The sequence below is a fragment of the Colletotrichum aenigma genome (genome assembly GCF_013390185.1).
Source record: "Colletotrichum aenigma strain Cg56 chromosome Unknown KSG_Cg56_contig04, whole genome shotgun sequence".
In the NCBI taxonomy this organism is placed as follows: domain Eukaryota; kingdom Fungi; phylum Ascomycota; class Sordariomycetes; order Glomerellales; family Glomerellaceae; genus Colletotrichum; species Colletotrichum aenigma.
In genome coordinates, this window is record NW_023500910.1 from 6,421,520 (window position 1) to 6,442,023 (window position 20,504).

General features: G+C 54.1%; 4 protein-coding genes across 4 annotated transcripts; 1 reads left to right on the top strand and 3 right to left on the bottom strand.

Annotated features, from left to right (window-relative positions):
- Positions 1-263: 263 nt before the first annotated feature.
- CGCA056_v007567 (uncharacterized protein) lies at positions 264-917 on the bottom strand (the record flags this gene model as incomplete). Its single annotated transcript, XM_037322815.1, has 1 exon — positions 264-917. One exon carries the CDS (start codon positions 915-917, stop codon positions 264-266), a length of 654 nt encoding a protein of 217 aa, XP_037179224.1.
- A 1,704-nt stretch (positions 918-2,621) lies between these two features.
- CGCA056_v007568 (uncharacterized protein) lies at positions 2,622-4,024 on the bottom strand (the record flags this gene model as incomplete). Its single annotated transcript, XM_037322816.1, has 2 exons — positions 2,622-3,842; positions 3,920-4,024. The coding sequence occupies 2 exons, from the start codon at positions 4,022-4,024 to the stop codon at positions 2,622-2,624; spliced, it is 1,326 nt and encodes a 441-aa protein (XP_037179218.1).
- Positions 4,025-10,231: 6,207 nt separating this feature from the next.
- On the top strand, positions 10,232-10,984 carry CGCA056_v007569 (uncharacterized protein; the record flags this gene model as incomplete). The annotated part of the gene is made up of 3 exons (XM_037322817.1): positions 10,232-10,336; positions 10,405-10,537; positions 10,590-10,984. 3 exons carry the CDS (start codon positions 10,232-10,234, stop codon positions 10,982-10,984), a joined length of 633 nt encoding a protein of 210 aa, XP_037179217.1.
- A 5,203-nt stretch (positions 10,985-16,187) lies between these two features.
- Positions 16,188-18,967, bottom strand: fsa6-4 (Fusarisetin A cluster transcription factor fsa6; the record flags this gene model as incomplete). Its single annotated transcript, XM_037322818.1, has 7 exons — positions 16,188-16,285; positions 16,342-16,433; positions 16,485-17,633; positions 17,709-17,996; positions 18,044-18,317; positions 18,429-18,740; positions 18,868-18,967. The coding sequence occupies 7 exons, from the start codon at positions 18,965-18,967 to the stop codon at positions 16,188-16,190; spliced, it is 2,313 nt and encodes a 770-aa protein (XP_037180161.1).
- Positions 18,968-20,504: the final 1,537 nt, after the last annotated feature.

Below are 20,504 nucleotides of genomic sequence, written 5' to 3' on the forward strand. Positions count from 1 at the left end.
CCGAAGATGCCATGTGCGCAATAAGGTCCGAACAAAGGTGGTAGGGTTGTTTTGCCTCGGACGAGGTTGAAGCATTGTAACATGCATGGGAGGAGACCCTACCATTCTAGTAACAAACATTGAATACACAAGTCCCGACTTTTGGCGTTGGATCACTGCTCGATAACGACTCGAACAGAAAAGACAGTTGAGGAAGTGGCCGAAATTTACGTCACTTTCAGAAGTGAGGATTGAGTTCGAAGCAGCTACGTACAACCACCGACCTACGAATCCTTCACGAAAACGTCAAAGAAAATGACCTCCCACTTCCAACCCTTCTGCCGAACCAACATGTTCCACTCCCCAAGCAAATCGTGCAAATAGTGAATGTTTGCCTTCAAATAATATCCCTGGTCCTTCTTGCGCAGCCACGCAGGCGAATCAGCGTACGCGCGCGTATACAGCATAGTAATCCACATCACATCCTTACCACACATCCCAAACTCCTCGCCCTTGGGGCCGAGCAGCTCGAGCACGCGCTCAAAGAAGGCGTTCCAGTCATACTCGACCTCGACGGCCTTGGTCTTGGTCACTACCTGTGTCTCGTCAGCAACATCGGTCTTGCCCACGGCGGCGGTCACCTTCTTGACGCGCGGGGGCACGTTGTGGCGCAGCTCGTCGACGGCGTACATGAGCACGTCGACGAGCTTGAAGCAGACGTCGTCGAAGGGCTGGAGGAGGTCGTAGTACTCCTCCCACGGCAGGTCGAGCTTGAAGCGGGAGGGCTTGAGGAACTCGAGGGCGGCGCGGTGCGGGTAGGGGATGAGCTGGTCGATGGGGTCGAAGCGCAGGCCGGGGATGCGGAGGTAGGATTGGGGGGTGAATTCGTAGATGAACTCGGCGGAGGTTTGGGATTTGGGGGTGGGGGTGGGTTCCATGATGTCTATCTGGGTTGTCTGTTTGAATTTGATTCTGGTTTGATTGGCTCTGAAGTCTGAGGTAGTGGATGGTCGACTTTTGTAGGCATGATGAACCACCCAAGAGCACTACGGACAAATCCATTGATATCAGCGATACAGAACTGTTCTTGATACCTTTTACTTTGCACGACAGTCAAAGAACACAGGTCTCAGAACCAACACAATTCAATTGTTATGGATCCGAACAGGACCTTTGTGCTGAGAAAGTCACCATGGTTCGAGGTCAAAGACAACCAGAAAGGCATACTCGGTAATGGAAGCAACCACCCGTCGACTAAGAAAGTATTACCATTGGGTCAATTCGAATGGGACTCATGGATACCAGCATGCTACAGCTGTCAAATGATAAAAATGATGCTCGGCGCGGTCGACATGGGCGTCGCGACGAGCCGCAACCACACGTGGGGGTGATCTCTAACGCGATAGGTCGCCTAGTGGGCCAAGGACTCCGGTCCCACGACCACGATTTCAACGACATGCGATCGGCATACTCATAAGGAGACGACAACCCATAGTCTTTGAAGAGAAATGCTGACCATGCTTTTCATCGACGTGAAAACTCTTGCTGGGTGGGCTATGCAACTTCCTCGACACTCTTCGTCATTGCCGTTGGAAATTTGCCCAACGAAACCAGTCGCACTGCACCAAAATCGTCAGTCACACACCGCTTGGAAAATTGATGTCGGCTGCCGAAGGCGACCAGTTTCGAAAGAACTACCGTCGTACCCAGGGTCCATACATCCAGTCGCCTATTCAGATGGGGGTACAGCCAGACGCTCGTGTAACCAAGCACATCCGTGGTCTCAAGTGCAACAACCAGACAAAAGCCTAGCAAGCATGGGATGAACAAAAGGAGTACAAACCCTCCCAGAAAAAACAATCCAATTGTCCCGTTCACAAGACTTCTCCTCTGACGTGTAGCTTGCTCACGACCGCAACAACAGCAGAAGCGCGACGAGAGCTCCCGACAGCCGCAACACCAGCCTGGACAATCCTCCTCAAACATGGTAGAATACCAGTCCGTCGTCGTCATCGTCAGTCCCTCGCCCGAGATTTTCCAGCGCACCAGACGGTCAACCCTCGATCGTCGTTGCTCCAAGTCTTCGGAACCCGGCAAAATCGGCCCCCGAACTTCTCTCTCTCCATTCCCCGAAAGCGAGAGTCCCCACGGACACGGGCCACGGATATCTCGGCCAGACAAACCATACTGCCTGGGCGAAAAAAAGAAATACCCCGAGATCTGCGCCCGGAGGGATAGGGCATCCAATAGCATTTATATCGAATGCCTCTTTGGGAGGGACGCTTGAATGCAGAAAGGTCGAATCACGCGTGTATCCGAGACCTCCGTTGATTACGGGGCCCACTGAATACGAAAGGACCGCCGCAGAAGCCGGGCGGACAGGCGCGCATATAAGCAATCACACTCCCCCGATGGCTAGTTCAGAAATATGCTTGGTAAGATGTGTTGTGTCTCTTTTCTATCGACGAATATTCTCATTATAACGGGCTAATACAAAATGTACCCCTATGATGGCCTATTGAAAAAAAATAAAAGCCGAGGCCGATAGTCATTTCCCAACGCCTCTACAATGCTATGAATAATAAAGTAAGGATTCTTTCTTCCGCATCTCTCATACAGCATTCTTTCTTTTCGGCCGATGATTACCGCACGGCAATGTTCTTCATGCGGCCGGTCGTGGGAACGGGCTTCTCGAGCCTCAAGGCCCACAGAAGCATGTCCTCGGCAGGGAGGAACACCAACAAAGCACGATTGCAGAGGTATGCCATCAGCGCGCAGAAGGTCGCAACTACGGCGTCCATGAGGTAGTGGTTGGCCGTGCCGACGATGGTCAACAGAATCCAGCTGGGGTACCAGATGCCGAAGGCGAACATGGCCCAGCTCTTCCAGCGCGCACGGTTCTCCTGGATCTCTCTGACCTCAACGTCGTCGATATCCAGAGACTTGTCCAGGTCGTCCTTGAGAAGGTAATTGCGCAGGCGACCGAAGAGGAGGCTAAGAATGGCAGAATCGGCGACGAAAACGCATCCGATGGCAAAGGCATATCCAAAGTGCATACTCGGCATCGCGGCCAGCTTGTTTACGAACTTTCCGCTCATCCACACACTCTCGGCGTTCTCCATGTTGACGGTGTCAACGAAGCCGTACTCGGAAGGCATCAAGCGCGGGGGCGCGCACGGGTAGAAGATGAAGATGATGAAGGCACACATGTTCAGCAGAGTCATGGTGCGACGGACGGTGCAGAAGCGGGCGTGGGTAGGCGCCATGGCAAAGTAGTATCCGATGAAGCCGACGGTGCCAGGGATATGGATCATCGAGTAGCCACGGTTGAGGATCGTCAGCCAGATGCCGCGGAAATCACCAGCCTGTGCGCCCTCCAAGAACCAGTGAGACACGCGCCACTCCAACCAACGTTCCGGACCGGTCCTGGTACCCTCGCCGAAGAACTTGGCCTCAGACTCGAGCAGAAACAGGCCGTGGCCTTGAGCAACCTCCCAAAGAGACTTTCTGCCGCCGTAGTAGCTCTGAGCAAGGCTGCCGGTCATTCGGTAGAAAAAGAAGGAGATGGCCCAGTAGAACATTTCGATGAGGAAGGGGAACTTTTGCAGAATGCGCGAGTGGACGTATTTCGCGAAACGGCTCGAGTTAGGGGTCTTGACGCGAATGCATCCAAAGATGGTGCGGAACTTTGGCGGGTGAGGATCGGTTCGAATGGGGCTGCCGAGCGAGTCGTAGTCGTCGGACATTCTGGGAGATTCGGCTCCCTCGAAGAGAGGCTCGTAGTTGGCGCCATTGCGGCGGAGGATGGAGAAGTTCTTGCGGCGAGTGAACCACAAGGCGGTAAGCATGATTGAAACAATCAGCTAGTGCTGGTGTTAGCAACTTGATTTCGTTCTCGTGTCTGGCCCGCGAGGAAGCGGGAATGGCTTCGACTTCTTACAATTGGTTCTACCCAATCCGGTGTCCTCCATGTGTGGACCGCCTTCCAGCCGCCCTCGGGCGTGCCGTAGGGCAGCTTGCCGTTCGGAAGCTTGCCGTCGGACATGATGTTGGGGTGATCGGGGTCGCACTATCGAGTGTCGGATGAAGTGCACACTATCTCCTAGCTAGAGACGGAGCCGTTTTCCCTTCGAGTCGGATCCCTAGCACTCCTTTTCTCTACTTGGATTTCGTAAAGTCGAGTTCGTCGAACAGCAGCAGAAGTATTGACTGGGGTTGCTGTCGTGGATGTCTCGCAGCCGGAGATTTTTGCCGGGTCGTCGTAAGCGTGTATTCTCAAAACGCCTCCCAAATGTCTGTGCCTTATCGCAGCAAAGTCGATTGGAACCAGCGAAGGACAAACAAGACCCAATAGCGGAGTGGTCGTCGAAAGGGCGATATCGAGGACAGCAGACAGCGTCACGCGGTCATCAACGCAAGAAGAACTGCGACGTCGAAAAGGTAGGAAAGGGGGGGGAGGGGAGGAAGGGATCAGAGTGAATGAAGGCCGACAACAACAGATTGAAGCGGTAGCGGAAGGGAAGCGGCAGACTATACGTACGGCCCTTGGGATGGGGAGTGGGATCCGCCGTTCATTTTAACGGATGGGCCGTTTTGGCAGTCTCAAAGGGCGCCTCGACCGATTGGCAAGGCCTGGTCGGTCTGGCTGCGCGCTCCTGCGTGGGAAAAGGGTCGGTCAGTCGCAAGAAAGGCAGACTCAGTGGGAAAAAAGGTGGGAACACGCGGCATCTGGGCGCGATGCCAAGACTTGACGGGTTTCTTCTCTTTTGCGCTGCATCCCTGCCGGCCACCGAGATTCGATCCAAAAGGGCAACAAGTCATGTCGCTCCTTTCCTGGTTTTACCTCTGGGCATTGGGCAATGGGCAAGCGCACCTCCTTCACTTGGGGTAAGGTCACAGTAGCTGTAAGGTGGGGGGGTCTGGGCACCAGTCCATTCACTCCCTACCTAGGTAACTTACTCACAGAGTAGGTAAAACTGCTGCAACTGACTGTGCCTGATGCCCACAGGGCCAGCACTCACTCAGTGCTCTGACAGCACCGCACCAGCATCTGCCTCCTTCTTCCGGCGGTAATTGCTGGCTGCACCTTCCACACAGGCTTGGAAAGGGAACTCTTTTTCCTGCCAAGCCAGAAGCGCAGGAGCAGGTGGGTGGATAGACAGGTACGTATCTTAGGTTTCTAACCGGTTGAAAGTGGGGGCGATAGCCGCTTCTAGGGAGCAGCACTGTGAAGAAGGAGGTCACTCGCCTGTGCGAACTCAGCAGCATGGTCCACGTTCCTCCCCAATGCGCTGCATCTCGTCGTGAGTCGTGACGGTGGAAGGTGCAAGGAAGGAAGCCAACACAGCAGAACCCTCTTGCTCTCTTCCGTCTCTGTTGACGATGTAGGAAGGTACGCCTCTTCCAGTGCGCCTGCCCGTGTTCGCCTGCTCATCAACCAGGCTGTGGAATGGCAAGAAGCACCAGTCGTCTAAACAGCAACCATGGCGTAGAGGGCGTTCCTGCCTTCATCAGTCACAGACTCACAGTTACTATCGAGGAAGCTAAGGTACTTGTTCTTTCCATTTGCGCCTTCCTTCCTTCCATCTCAGACCCCAGAGCGACACGCGGCTTCCTCGCACTTGCAATCAACCAGACTGTTTTAGCTCCTTCCCGTCCCTGCGCCAGGCGCATCTCACCTCGCTCAGCCATTTGACTCTGACGACTCTTTCTCCTTCTCTTTCTCTGTCGCTTCCGTTTTGCCGCCAAACGTGTCCCGTCGCCTTACCTTACACGATGGAGGAATGTCAACTCTACTCTAACTCCGACCTTTACTTCTATTCTTTATATTTTTATCACGACCTCTGTCGTATCGGAGCCAGGCCTTCCCGGCCACAAAACTCACTCGGCCAGACCCCGACCAACACCTCGCCCCCAATCACCGTCCACAACGACACCTCGCCGTCCAACTTGCTTGCCGTACCCAGCGTCAAGCTTCTGCAATGCATCGCCATCATATGCCGTGAGCTTAGGTACATGCTTGTTGCTTCCGGGGAACATGCGCCTCCCCCTCCTCTTCCCACCAACCACCACCGTCTCCTCCCGCCATCCATACGAAGTACCTACGGACGTCTCGCATCTCGCTCTTACCCCAGAATTCCCTACTGAAGGCTCCCGTCATCCTCGCCCCCAAATCGACCCTAACACACTAAAGCCAACCTATCCAACCTTGTTGGCCGCCACCGATGCTACCAAACTCTCTTGATCCCGTCTTCGCAGACTACGGTTCTCCAGATGACTTTCAATCACCCAAAATATCACGACAACGGAGGCATCCTCAACATGTTGATGATATCACTCTGCATTGCCAGTCTGCCCATCTAATCTAAACGCCCTGGTCGAAAAACCGATGCCTTATTTGGCTCCGGGGCACGCTAAGAAGCGGTGCCGCCGTCGGCCATGCCCGCCATGCAACACCTCGCCCACTCGCCGAAGAAACCTCAATCCCGGCGGTGGATCCTCTCGCTCTCTAGCCGCTTGGCTATCCCGAAATTTAATGCCAATGCTGCCCGGCCCTGCCCTGGCGACCGCTTGCAAATTTCCAGCGACGATATTCCGCTCGCCTTATTTCCGCTACTCTGTTTCAACCATCCGCCCGGAGAGCCGCCCAAGCCCAAGTCGGAGTACGGATAGTTACTAGCCTGGAGCCTCATCCCACTACGAATATGTACAATTTATCAGATCAGATTCGAGCTTTATTGACTCGACTCCGCTGCGTCTGACGGGTGTGGTGGACCAGGCTTCCGCCAAGACGCGGAGCTGCTCCTGCGCATGCTAAGCCCACTCATGTCGAACATGTCTCCCTGCGAACTGCGACCATCTTCACCACAGCCTGAAATGCTACTGGCGACCACTATTGTTGAAGATCGGCATTGTCAACTGACATCCACAAGTTGTGGTGGTTGGAGGCGCAGACGCAAGCTAAGCTGTTCACGACCACCAGGTCTCGTCCCGCACAGCGTCCAACGCATTCGAACTGGTGGTCATGCCCGGCAAGCAACCAATGGCTGTCGGACATCTTGGCGGTTGCGAGTTGTCGGGCCAAAACCACCTACGACTCAAGCTGGCGACGCACTGCAAAACGGCGCCCTAGAAGTCCGGCGCTGCGCTTCTGCAGGAGGCGTAAACTAGTTGAGCGATCAAGTCTACAGCTACTGAGAGCAATCCACTTGCAATACAAAGTGCGCTCTCAAATGGCCAAACAGCTTCTTCCATCGACAAACCGAGCAGTCAGCCAGTCATGAATCTCTCAATCCGAGAATGAATGGGGCGCTGATTAACAGCACGCGACCTCTCTCTCTCTCGTTCCCCTGAATCCGCACCAGCCACACGAGGTCAATTGCTTTTAGGGGCTTAACGCTGCCCTCCAAACTCCAGGTCATCCACACCCATTTCCGCACCTACCGGGATGTCGGTGCTTGCCCATCTCCGTTTCCCTCCCCTCCCCAACGGTGGAGGAGACGTGCCTTGTGCGAATCTCACTGCTGGAACGGGACCCATTCCTCTTACGCTGAGCAGAGGGTGACGGGCCGCCCGCCGCTAGACAGCCTTTCTGACGACAGCAGCTATTGTTTCTGGCCGGCATCCAGCCGTCTTGGCGTTGCAGAATGTCGGCTCTCGGGCACATTCGCAAATGTTGAAACCTCGATGCGATGTCCGGCCAGTATCTGCTGCTCTGATCTTTTTCATTTGCGCTACATTTCTCAATACGAAGTAAGCATAAACAAGCCTTTTCATGTAAGGGGGAAAAAAGGGTCTATGGATCAATATCCCGGCTTTCGCAGGTCAAGCTTCCCGTCAATCTCACAACTCCGAATGAGATGTCAGCAGCACCCACACGGCACACGCCAGGCCACTGGCCAGTGTGCCAGTGTGCCAGTGCCAGTAGCCGACCCCACGGCTGGGCGACAAATACGCAGTACGCGGGAACTGATGGCGATACGCACCTGTCAAATTTCTCAAGGGATCCCTTGGCCAAGTACCTATAAGGCATGTACACTGCAAATACTGCGTACTGGACCCCGGTGTGATGCAACCCGCGCATCTGGCTGGCTGTTTCCTGCGAAATCAAGTGCCGATTGTGGATAGCAAAAGCTTGACGCGTACAACCTGCAAATGGAGACACGCAATTTCTGCTCATCCCCCACACTGCCGGCTCCTCGCTTGAATCGCCGTCTTGGCTTGCGGTCGTCAAGTCTGAACTCTGGGGAACTGCACCACTTCGTGGATGTGAACATTGAACTGATCCCTCCCGCTGCTTTCGTTTACAGTGTCGTCGCAGCTTACCGCCAGCCAAATATGCAAACCGTCTGCCTTGATTGTGGCTGGAAATCCAGCATGAGCCTCTGGTTGAGCCGCGGATGAGCTCAGACGTCATCCACAGCGCCCAGATGGGGCTCGGGGCGTCTCGCCGACACGTGCAACTCAACTCAATTGCACAGCAATTCATCAGTCCCGTGCCACGTTCTCGAGCTGATCCAACTTCCATTGTCTTGGGATTTCGGTAGCGAATCAGTTCCTCTTGCTGAAAAAAATCGCATCTCGGATACCGAAGTACGGGAATCTTGACAACCCTCAACCAAGATGCGGTCCATTCAAGGTTATCGTCACATCATCCCATCATTGGGCAGTCTCGCCAGAAGCTAAAGCCTCTCGCTCGACAGGAGAGACGTTTGGGTAGAGCTGGGCACGTTTCACGGCCATCATGCTGTTCAACTCAAGTCTACAGTCCACGACACGAGTCTGTCCGGCTTCCTACATCTCGTGATCCAGGCGGCTGCTGCAAAGGGTGTCCTGGCATGTCCCTCCTGCATCGAAGGGAATTCCATGCAACTTCAGAGCCTACGTCATTGACAACTACCGCCATCCCCTGGCTCGCAATCGTCGCCGTTGGTGTCGAAAGTTTTGGATTGCCCTGCTACACGACCCTGTTGCAGACAGCAAAGGGACTCGGGCTCATGCTTGACGGGCTCACCCCGGCCGCGTGTCCCCTCATCGGGAGAATGAGTTCTGCCGCCAATGGCTGCCAAGCCACGGGGCGGAGCAACTGAATTGACTTTTTGCGACAAGCCGCTGTTCCACGGGGACCGCCTGCCGCGTAAGTCTTCTGCGAACTAACGGCAATGTGTGCCGTGATCGCGGCCGATTCGAGGTGGGTCCCGTCTTCCGAGAGTTTGCGCCGGCTAACGGCAAGCACGGGAGCTACCCAGGCGCTGGTAATTTCACCAACGCCTCACCAGGCGACTTGTTTCAAGACGGGAAACACTCGAGAGACGGGGTTTCCTTGAGGATGTGGCTCAGGCCATGGCAGCTCAGAAATAGTAATCACGGACTTTGCCGCCATAGCAAAGAGGCCGTTGTGAACCATAAACGACATCACTGACAATATCCATGTGAAGCCGACCTGCTCCCAACCATTACCTTGCCTCAAAATTAATATAGCGAACTATGTTTTGTTCCGAGTGCAACATCTAATGTGGCTTCAAACACATTCCCATATACCGACAATGTCTATCGACTCTGTGACTACCAAAACTAATCTCACCATGTGAGTCTTACTGGGTTCTACGAGGGCTAGCATCCAGTCGCCTACAACATTTGCAAATGTTCTCAACATCAATTTCATTTTCGACGATCCCACTGCAATCGACTCGCTTGCATGCCTAAGCCAACTCATTTTGTACCACGACGTAAAGCTCAAGAACCAGGAAGTGAAACCAGGCAAATTCGACATGCTTCTAGGTGACTTGTCACCAGAGTACTTTGAAAGAACTCGTATTTCATTCATCGTAGCTAGCGGTATTTACCTCAACACAACTTGGCGAGTAAAGAAGCCTAGTCGCGCCGAAGCGATGTGATTCAAATTCTGTCAACGCCTTTCGCCCTACAGATCAGGGGTTGCTGACATTAGGCAAGTAAGCTTATCCTCGATTCGCTGCAGGAGATTAAATTCTAGAACAATGCCAAAATTACCCGCGCCAGGGACGCGGTAAGATTTGGCCTCACCGCCGCCCCTTGAACACGAACCAAAAGTTCTGAATCCGTCCAAGCTGGGTGGCATTGAGCGGCACAGCCACACGAGAAAAGTTCGCCTTTGTCGCGACATCTTGGCTTAAAAAGGGGGCCAGGGGCCGGACAGGTCTTGTTTTGATGGATAAGTTTCTTCGTCGCACAGTCACTCGCTATCGTCACTCGTTTGAAATAGACATTCGCTATGCCGCAGTTTAGCGTCGTCATCTTGCTGGGCCTTGTAGGCGGCAGTCTCGTCGCCGCAACGCCTTTTGACCAGGAGAAGCAGAACCGCGACGCGGAATGCGATGTGCGTCGGCCTTCCTTCCACATCAGAGCCCGCTCTTGGATCGGGAACTAACGACCATCCATTTGTAGAACGGATGCTTCTTTGGAAGTTTCCCCGGCGGCTCTTGCACCAACGACGCAGCATGCATGTGCACCCAGCAGAAATACCGTGAGAGGTACTTTTGCTGTATGGCTGAGAAGTGCGATGCTTCGGTCCTGCCCGGTGAGCTTCAGCGTTGGCTTTCTTGATGTCCCTGTATACTGACTTGGCTTAGATTCGATCCAGCGCCAGACCTCGGAGTGCGAAGCCCGGAATATGCCATTCACTTTCGACACCGAGGCTGTTTGCAGGATCAAGTTGAGCACGAAAGTCTCGCCGTATCCTACGCAGACGGTGACCGTTACTGCCACTGTTGGAAGTTCTGAGGCTGCTGCGACGGGGACGGGGACGGGAGCCGCATCGACGGAGACGGGAGCTGCGATGACAGAGGCTGCGATGACAGAGGCTGCGACGGGGACGACGACGGCGGCGGGCGCGTCTTCAGTTGTGACTACGGGGAGTGCGAGTTCCTCCACAGGTGAATCTGCTGCTTGGAGGGAAGCGCCGCAAAGGAAGATTGTGATGGGTGCTGCTATCGTGGGAATTGCTCTCGGGACGTTTTTGTGGTAGCCGTCTTGTTCGCAGCTGCTATGTCCCCTTTACTGGTACAGCGCGCCGTTTATGGCATAACTTTGTAATAAATCTATATCAATACTTCTCGCCTTATGAATGATCCGCTAACTTAGTGCTGTTGGAGCTGGGGGTATGAAACCGGCAATCGGTACGATTGTGAACTTGTACAGTGTTCTCTCAACTGTGAAGGTGGGCGTAGCAGCAGATGAAGAACCAACGGTCTGGGTGCTAGAGAATTCAAGCGTGAATGAAAAGGAGACATCGCCGGTGGTGTCTGTGGACGGGGATGTTGAGGCGCTGTTTCCAAATGATGGACATGACGCATTGAGAGACGACGGAGATTTCAAAAGCGATGAAAAGGAGGAAGACAACGTTGAATCCAAGGATGGAGCGTACTCCAGTGGCAACGAGCCTGAAGAAGTATGAGTTTGAAAAGAAGAAGGAGAAGAAGTAGAAGTGATGAGCCCGGAAGACATAGTTGTTGCTCTCGACGGAGTGCTCGATAGGGTTGAGCCAGTCCCCTCAGTTGTCAACACGTTTGATGCTGATCGCGTACCATTGGTCCCGAGATTTCCCTGGCTAGACGCCTGTCATGGGGGCGCCAGAGACGATGGGGTTCCAAGTCACTCTATCAGGCCCCACTGATGACGTTGAGGAGGTGTTGCTGAGACTAGATGTGAAAATAGCCGTTATGGAGCTCGAAGGTGCTACAATGCTTGCGAAGGTCCTAGTTGTTACTGTCAAATTGCCGATAGTACCGGTCACCGTGTTCCCTGGGCCCGTGGCACTATTAACGCTGGTGAACAACAACGAGCTGACAGATCCTGTTCCGAGGGTGACAATACTGCTCGTTCCTGGAGTAATATTGCCGACCACGACGGTTACGATAATCGTTGAGACTATGCTGCTTAGTACGGTCCTCGATTCGGTCACGGCAGTGGTGGTAGCGGTAAATGTTTTCGCCGTAACTCCTAGACAGGAACAGGCAGAAGAGTACATAGCAAATCCTCTGCATGCAGACGCGTAAATTGAGATGCTCTGCGACGCCGACGCTTGTCTTTTCACGGGCTGTGGAACATTGTCCGGCGTCGCTGCCGCTGTGAATGGAACTGCGCCGCCCTGCACGGTGAGGGTTGAGGTGACGATCACGGTGGTTGGACGTATCACTACTTCTGTTGCAGTCCTTGAACACAAAACCATTCTCAGCTAAGTTCGGCAGGGCTCATATGCTGGTGGTAGAGGGCTTACGCGGGCTCGAAGACGGTGACTGCCAAGTGGCTTGAGCAGTCGGCCGTTCCACTACGAGTGTAGTAGGCAGACGCAGCAATCGCTGTCCTTTATCAGCTTTCATCTCATCCTTCCATGGGTTAATATGTCAGAGGCTGCGTAGGCACAACTCACCCCGGAGACAATTGTCCCGAGCGCACTGGGCAGCGGACAGGCCGCAGAGAGATGTGAAGACAGCGAGAATATAAAATCTCATATTGATATGATGCTGTATGGACTGGAAATACGTGACGGTTGAAAATGAGAATTTCAATATTTTAGAGATCTCTAGTGTTTATATCTCGTAGTTGGCATGTCAGGGCAGAGACTAGAGCATGCCCGCAATCGTTTGTGGAGATGAAAGCATTCCATCATCGGTTCTCTCCGAGGAATCATAGTCGACGAAGGGCATTTTGAGACAGCTCTCTTGTAGTGAACTTATAGCCATCCAAAAGCCTTCTCGCTGGGCGTGGCTTTTGGGAGTATCAAGAGCACCCGAAAATAAATGACATTGGGGCGAAGCATCAGGCAACCTTGACAGTCACCTGCCTGGCACCTCACCCTCAGATCAATGAGTCACCACAGCGAGGATTCATACACTTCTCCCATCCCATCATTTTTAACAATCAACAAGACAACCATCTCTCGTGGTGTAGTGGTAACATGCGTGCTTGTCGCGCACGCGCCCCTGGTTCGATTCCGGGCGGGAGAGATATCCTTTTTGCTGCTTTTAGGAGCTCAGCACGACTGGAGCAGAATGCCGACAGGCTGCTGATGCTTTGCTACTGATAATTGACACATATGGGCAACTATCGAGACCTGAAGCAGAGTCAAACGTTGCAGTTGAATTTCCGCTAGCCTGGTAGTGAGCCCCTATTATCGATCTGCGCTATCTTGAGAATTTCTTTCCACTATCACTATTATACTGAACGCCCCTTGTTGTTAGTTCAAGCGTTTCCGCCGTCAATACTGTCTGTCGTCTTTCTCGCTTTGTCCTCGTGACCGCGTGGCCATCATCCTCGTAGTCTCTATGAATGAATTTACATTAGTCTCGTTTTTCAATCTAGGCAAAATCAAAAGGCTGCTTTCATTATCACTGCTATCTCACAGAGTTTCCAACTCGTTCGCTTTTCACGTGTTGGTCACCTTGAGAGGTCCGTACCTTGCTGAGCCCTAAGAGACGGTCTTGCGCAAGTAAAAGAATATTCTGTGAACCTTGATGTCCGATTTTCATTTTTAAAAGGGTGCAGATTCTAGACCTTTTTTTCCCCTTCTTTTTCCCCTTCCGGCATCCAAATTTTTGACGCTCTGAAACTCAAGCTGTTGGCCTCCTCTACTGTTTTTACATGCACAAATCCATATGGACTCACGGAAGATCCAGCTCCAATTTCGTTACAACACACTGCACCTTTTCTCCTACTTTGGATACAATTCACAAGGCCTCTCCAGGAACGTCTTCTCCCACTTTCAAATCACCACCAGGTCGATCCGAACACCCAAAAACCCTAGTCCTCCACGGTATGGACGCAGTCAAGATTGTCACCAAGCGTGGTCCGGCGCTCGCAGACCTTCCCACCGAGCTTCTGCACATTATCTCTTCCTTCCTGCCTCCAAAAGATCATCTCAATTGGATGTTGGCTTCGCTTCGATTTAACTCGGCCCTCGGCGTCCGCCTCGTAGCCAACGCCGTTGCACGAGGAGATAGTGTTGCCTTTGGCTGGGCCTGCGAAACCGGACGTCTCGACATTATGAGAAGATGCATGGATCTCGGAATGAAGCCCAGTCTGCGTGCGTACACGAGTCAGCGAGCGTGTACAAGTCAGCTGGATCCAGACCACGGAATCTACTATAGTAGGAGATCGCGATATCAGCGAAAACACCTTCCTATGATTGGACTGAGCATGCTTTCAGGCCAGCTCGACGCCGTCCGATTGCTGATTTCAAGATGAGCTACGCTTGACGACTTGCCTTCTTGGCCCTGTCACTAACTCCCCCCTTGCCCCTTGCCAGGCTCGGCTCGAAACCCATTGTACTATGCGCGTCATGTAACAATGTTGCGTTTTGTGTTGGAGGACGAGGCTCGTCGACATGCAATCTTCGATAATGCGGACAACAAAGTCCACGGTCGCGACTTTTTGAAAGTATTGCTGTATGAGGAAGCGGCCGACGACACCATCATCTTCACCGTCGAGAATTGCCTTCGTCATGAAGATCGATGCCTTCCTAGGGCTGTATGCGACGCTGCTGGACGAGGTCGACTGAGTCTCATCGAGAAGCTTTTCAAAGCGGCACCTTCACTGACAAGGCACGACCGCCCACTGGAATACATATACGCAGCTTTGCAAAGGGATCCCACATCATCTTGGTCATGTAGCATCCAGCGTATGCTGGAAGCGCTCAACTCGGCTGCGTCGATCTTACCACTGAAAGGTAATAATGCTATTGATTATGGCGACCTTTTAGATGATTTTTTAGAAGACGTATGGTACGATGATGGAGTGAGTGCGTACAATCTCGAATGGCTTCTGAACAACGGTCTGGTGATATCTATTAAAGAGCGCTTGGCTCTCCATGAATGCTTCACGTACGAAAGATTCATTTATGGCATTGGGTCCGTGCAGCACCAGAAGATGACCGTCCTTCTCCGCTTCGATCGCTCCCTTGCTCTTCATATCCCGTTCGGAGACGCAAACTACCCGCACAGCATCGCCTATCCTGATTTTCTTGATCTCCTTGGAAGCCAGCTGATAGATGGAAATTCGGCACTGCGTAAAATCTTGAATCCTGGGAAGCTTCTCAGTCAGATTCTCACGAAAGGCACGTGGGAGGGGACTTTACACCGCACGGCCAGGATCATGGAGACATTGGTGGCACTTGGCGCCTCAAAGCAACCTTATGAGAATCTTATGAGGTGCCATGTCATGGTCTTCGTGTGCATGATCAAATCAGACCCTAATGAGGGCGGATGCCTCACCCTACCAGACAGTACAGTACACGACATGTCTGGCGACGAAGAAATAACGATATCTGCCCCTTCCTAGCGATGTGGGATCTGCTCCACTCGCGTACACACATACTCACTTGTCATCTGGCTTCATGGTTTCTCATACACTCTTACAGTTATTCTTGTTCGACACGCCTACTGGTGGACGCCCTCTGCCCTGTTGCCAAGGGACGCACCGGCGTAAAATAATAAACACACACACACACACACGACGATGAAGACGCTAACGAGGAGGAGGACGACCACGACGGTAACGCAGGGCAAGGTGCGTACCCACCGGAAAAGTAGTCGCTCTAGCGCAGAAAAATACATTATCTCACCGTGAAGGCTTACTTACAATTATATATAACTGACCATAATCTGAATTCGTAGCTAATTCCCACGATATTATTTCTTTTGAAGCGTCTGGGTCTACTGCGACTCTCATACCAGAACCGCCCCCTTCAGCCATGTCCTTATCCTCAACTATCCCTCAAAAGCACATGATAGTCAACAGTCCAATCACGAAAACCATCAACCAAAAACGGTAAAGATCCAATGTTCCAATACATTGACAACTATGGACTTTACACGGCACCAACGTAACACCAGAAGCACTATGCCCTCCCACGATCAAGTCAAAATCGCCTCCATCAAATCGTGACACGTCACTCGATTAAAATACACCTTCAGGTGGTTTAATATCAACAACAGTCCCCACCGCTCCCTCAAGAATTTGAGTTCCAATGATGAGAAACAGAAGCGGCAGCGCCAGAATCCCACCTTTTGCACCATCCTCCTAGTACAATCCAACCGTAAAAAGCGCCCCCGCCCCTAGATTTCAGACCGTCTCCAACTCAGTATTAGGCCAGATGTGCCGAGATTGCGACGGCTTTCATTGTTGCCTTTGATGGGTTATCGCTTAGGTGAAAAGCTGCTTGTTGCTGTCTTTTAGAAGTAGAATTGTTGTTGAGGTTGGCCCGGCGGTGGTTGGGCTACAAAGTCAAAGTTCATGGTGTCGACGCCCGAGTTCCAGGGGTCGGGTGATTCTGCGCGGATGTCAGCTCAGGAAACCTCAGGAGAGGGAAGCGATTGGAAAACATACCCCACCAAATCGATTCGTACAGGTCCATCGGCGACATGTACGTCGATGGGTCCATATTGGGAAGACCCTCCATGACGGGAGGGTAGGTCATGCTGCTAATTCCATTAGCATTTACTCCACCAAGGCAAAAAGGGGCTGCATACTTGGGGTTGTACTCCGCCATGGTAGTACCATTCTGCATCTCCGCCATGGCCAGCGCGGCATCCTGGTGGGGATCCATGCCGAAAGCCTTGTTGACACTGCCGTTCCCGTTGCCGTTTGCCCCCATCGGGCCCATGAGCATCGGCGGCAGCGGCGTCCTGGCTCCGCTCCCTGTCCCGCTCGAATCCGAGTCCTTCTTCTGCGACGTGCCCATGATCGTGCCGTGCTCGTAAATGTTCCGCAGCGCAGTCAGGGCCCTCCATAGCGGGCCAGACAACTCAATGTCCTTGTCCGTCTTGGGGATGTGCTCCGCCGGCGAGGTGGCCTCCTTCGCGGCCGTCGCAGACAGCGCCGCGATGAGATCGCCCTGCAGCTGCCGCACCTCGGGGCTGTTCTTGGTCTCGCCGAGAATGCCGAGGAGAAGTGCCGACGAGAGGCCGTGGTAGGTGAAGGCCCAGCTGCGGGTGGGGATGACGGAGAGCTGGTGCATGGCGAGGAACATGCGCACCGTCTCCGCGAGGTTGTGCTGGCACTTGTCGGACAGGTGGCGCTTCTGCTCGGGCGTGAGCTTGGTGCAGTCCCGCCGCAGCGCCGGCCTGCAGCAGACGGAGATGACGAAGGAGGTGTGCAGGCGGACGGCGTAATGCTGGAGGCGGTCGATGGCCGTCTTGCACTGCTCCTTCATGCGGATGTTCGGGGCGACCATGTTGCGCAGGTTCTCGACGGCTTCGCAGTTTTCAACCATTTGCTCGTAGGATACGGCGGTGGCGACGTCAGGGTTCAGGCGTCGAGAGATGATCTCGCAGAGGTGGTACATCGTATCGAGGTATCCGTATTCGCCGGCCATCGTATGTTGGACCGTCGGGATAGGGCAACAGGGGATGTTTGTCATCGGCGGGCGGTCAAAGGACAATGATGTGAGGGTATCGTGCCATACGCATGTCCACCACAGCTTGCGGCGGATCATCTCCTTCGACTGCCCATCATTACGAGCGCTATCTCTTCCATCTGAGGGATTTGGCCGGTGAAGACCAAGGGACTGTGCAAGACGACATGTCAGGCCCAGCAGAGCCCACGACGCCTCTGCCTTCATGTCATTGAGCAGAACAAAACTGGTTAGTAGCAGAGCTTGAATGGAGTCGAAGGTGGGTCTACAAAAATTTGGGTCGCGTCAGTGGAGGGCCCATCTTTCCGACGGGGGCTGATCAGCCGAGGGAGTGACTAACCGTAGCAGGAAATTCCCTAGCCTCAGGAAGTGGAACGAAATTTGTATGTATTTTTGCGAGTCTCGTGTGCGGATGTGATAAGGGGAGTCGTGGTACTGCGAACCCACGGCGAGGAGCGCAAAGAGTATGGCCAGCCATGATGCCGATACCGGCTTGGGCGTTCTCGTTGCGTTGCTCGCGTTACGCGCCCTGTCTTCGAGGTAGACCATGAGCTTGGACTCGAGGTCGTCAATGTCGACAACGAAGCCCCAAAACTGTTGTGGTGTTTCCTTGTATGTGCGGAATAACCTGTGAAACGTCAGCATGCGTCCCCGATCAAAGACTTTCATACATACTTCATGACCTCTCGATCCGATGGCAGCTCGGCCGAGATCTCTCGCGTTAGGCTGTCGAGGTGTTTTGAAGACATGAGCGGGAAGGGCGCCGACGTGTCGAGGCCCAGGATGGATCTCATGTCCTGACGGATGTCGACACCCTCCTGCAGCTCGTTGGCGGCCGACTGCTCCCGCAGGAGAGACGGGATGCTGTTCTGGCCCAGGTAGCGCGTGACGGCCTCGGGGGCTTCGGTCTCGTCCACGCTTGCCGCGACTGCTCCGCCCGCACGGGGCGCTGGATTAGTATACGAACCGCTGCCCAAGAAGGAGAACGACGGCGCAGGTCCCAAGCCACCAGGGTTTAATGCAGACGGTGCTGAGGCTGAGGCTGAGGCAGAGGACTTACCAATGGCCGTACGAGGCCAGGTCGCGGCTCCGGCCTCCACCTTGGCTGGAGGAGCGCCGGCGGCGACGTCGGCAGCGGAGCCCTCGGGCGAGTGAGGCCGTTTGCGATTGTTGGCTACGGTGGTGGTGGTGTTTCCGCCCGCGTTGCTGCCCGTCTCGGTGGTGACGGAGGCGGCGGGTTTGGTTCCGTGAGAGGCGGTACGGTTAGGTTTGTAGGAGCACAGTTGTGGATGCTCGCGCTTAACGCAGTTCTCGCATGGTTGCTTGTTGTCGCATTTCACCTTGCGCTGGCGGCAAGGCCAGCATGCTGTGCCTGTGATGGAGTCAGTGTCTGATCTATGAGGGCTGCGATGAATGTGAAGTGCGTGGGTATGAGTAATTGTAAAGCACGGGATGAGCGGCAGCGAGTAACGAAGTCACTCATGATGGTTCTCACTCACCATAGCGGACCTTGCGATGAGAGTGGATGATACGGTTGGCCTCCTCGGGGGTCAGGTCGTCAATGGAGACCTGGTCCGGGGTCGTGTTCGACTCAGGCATGATGAAGTCTGTAAGTCGGGCGAACTTGCATCAGATCCGGGGATCGCGGGTCTCGGGATTTAGACTGGCAGCGGCGGCCAGGACGGACGGACGGACGGACGGCGACGGTGTTGTAGAAGTGACAGTGGCACCCGGCAGTGGCAATCGCTCATCAATCAAATTGGGACCAGGGCCCGCGAGGCTGCAGGCTGCTCGAAAGGTGGAACCCCCTTCCCGTCCACAGCTTCACGGGTTCGGGGGGTGGTGGCAGGCGGGTTGCCAATGAGACGGATGGGGGGCGCGACTGGCTGGGTTGCTCGCGAGGACCGGGCGGTGGTGGGTTTTACGGGATCTGTATGCGGACGAGGTTCGGCGCTGGCGGCGTGGCCTGGTGGTTGTTCGGGATCCCGATATGACCGGTTGGTCGCGGGCGGGCTTTGAGTAACGACGCGGCGGAGGGTTAAAGCTCTCTGGGTGGTGAAGGCCGTTGTGAGGAGTGAGACTCTGGTTATGCGGAAGCTTGTTGCGGCCCCCTCAGCGGCGCATGCGGCTCCTTTCGAGAGGGGGTACGGATAACTGGACCACGGCCACGGGTAGGGTTGGTGGTTGGCTGGGCTGTTGGCTCGAGCTGCGAATGCCGAATGTCCGAGGGGATGACGAAGTCGACGGCCAGATGGCGAGGAGGCGCTGCAGAGGCAAGACGACCAAGAATTGAAGAGATTCAGAGGATGAAGAAGAGGCTGAAGGCTTCGGGCCAGGCGCCGGCTATGGTAATGGAGCAATGGTGGAATGAAGGAGAGACGAGACCTGAGGATTGAAGACGCAGGTTAGGTAAGGAAGGCAAGGAAGGAGTTGGAGACACGGGAGATGCGGGGGCGTTCGGTCTCGTCTATTCGTACTTTTGGGTGTGTGGCTTGTTCGCTGCTGCCAATTGTTCTTCGGCAGCCCGGGATCCTTGATTTTTCTTTTCTTTTCTTGTCCATGAGCAGACAGAAAACCACTCCAAGGGCCTTACTCATCAAGACTTCTGGGCACCGACTGGCCAGTCATCCTGCCAGTCCAAACACAACAGAAGCATGGCAAAGATCACCAAAAGACCAGAGCGGCCTCGGATCACCGCGCTAGCACCCAATCAGGCAAGGTCAGCCTGGACCCGCAGCTGTTACCCCACTTTTGACCGATGTTGGGTGGGCTTCCAGACTGTTTTTTTCTTCCTGCCGTCTCTGTTTTCTGTCCAACTGTCTCTGCCACCCTCGGTGTGGCTTGCTTACGTACGCACATGCGATATACTCTGATTGGACTCGACAGGAAGCACTGACCAGCTCTTACGGGCAAGTGGCGTCAGAGTGGGGCCGGCAATACCTTCACATCCACTGACATGAGCCACGTCCCACCCAGCCCAAGACGCCCATCACCACGACCGGTGGGATCTCGGTCTCCCGGTGTGAGCTAAGCACTTTCCTGGTGGGCCAGTTGGTTCTCGAAATGCCTCGTCAAAATGTCTCAATTCTGCTTTCCTCCAGCTCCAGCTGAGCATTCGGTCGAGACCGACAAAAAA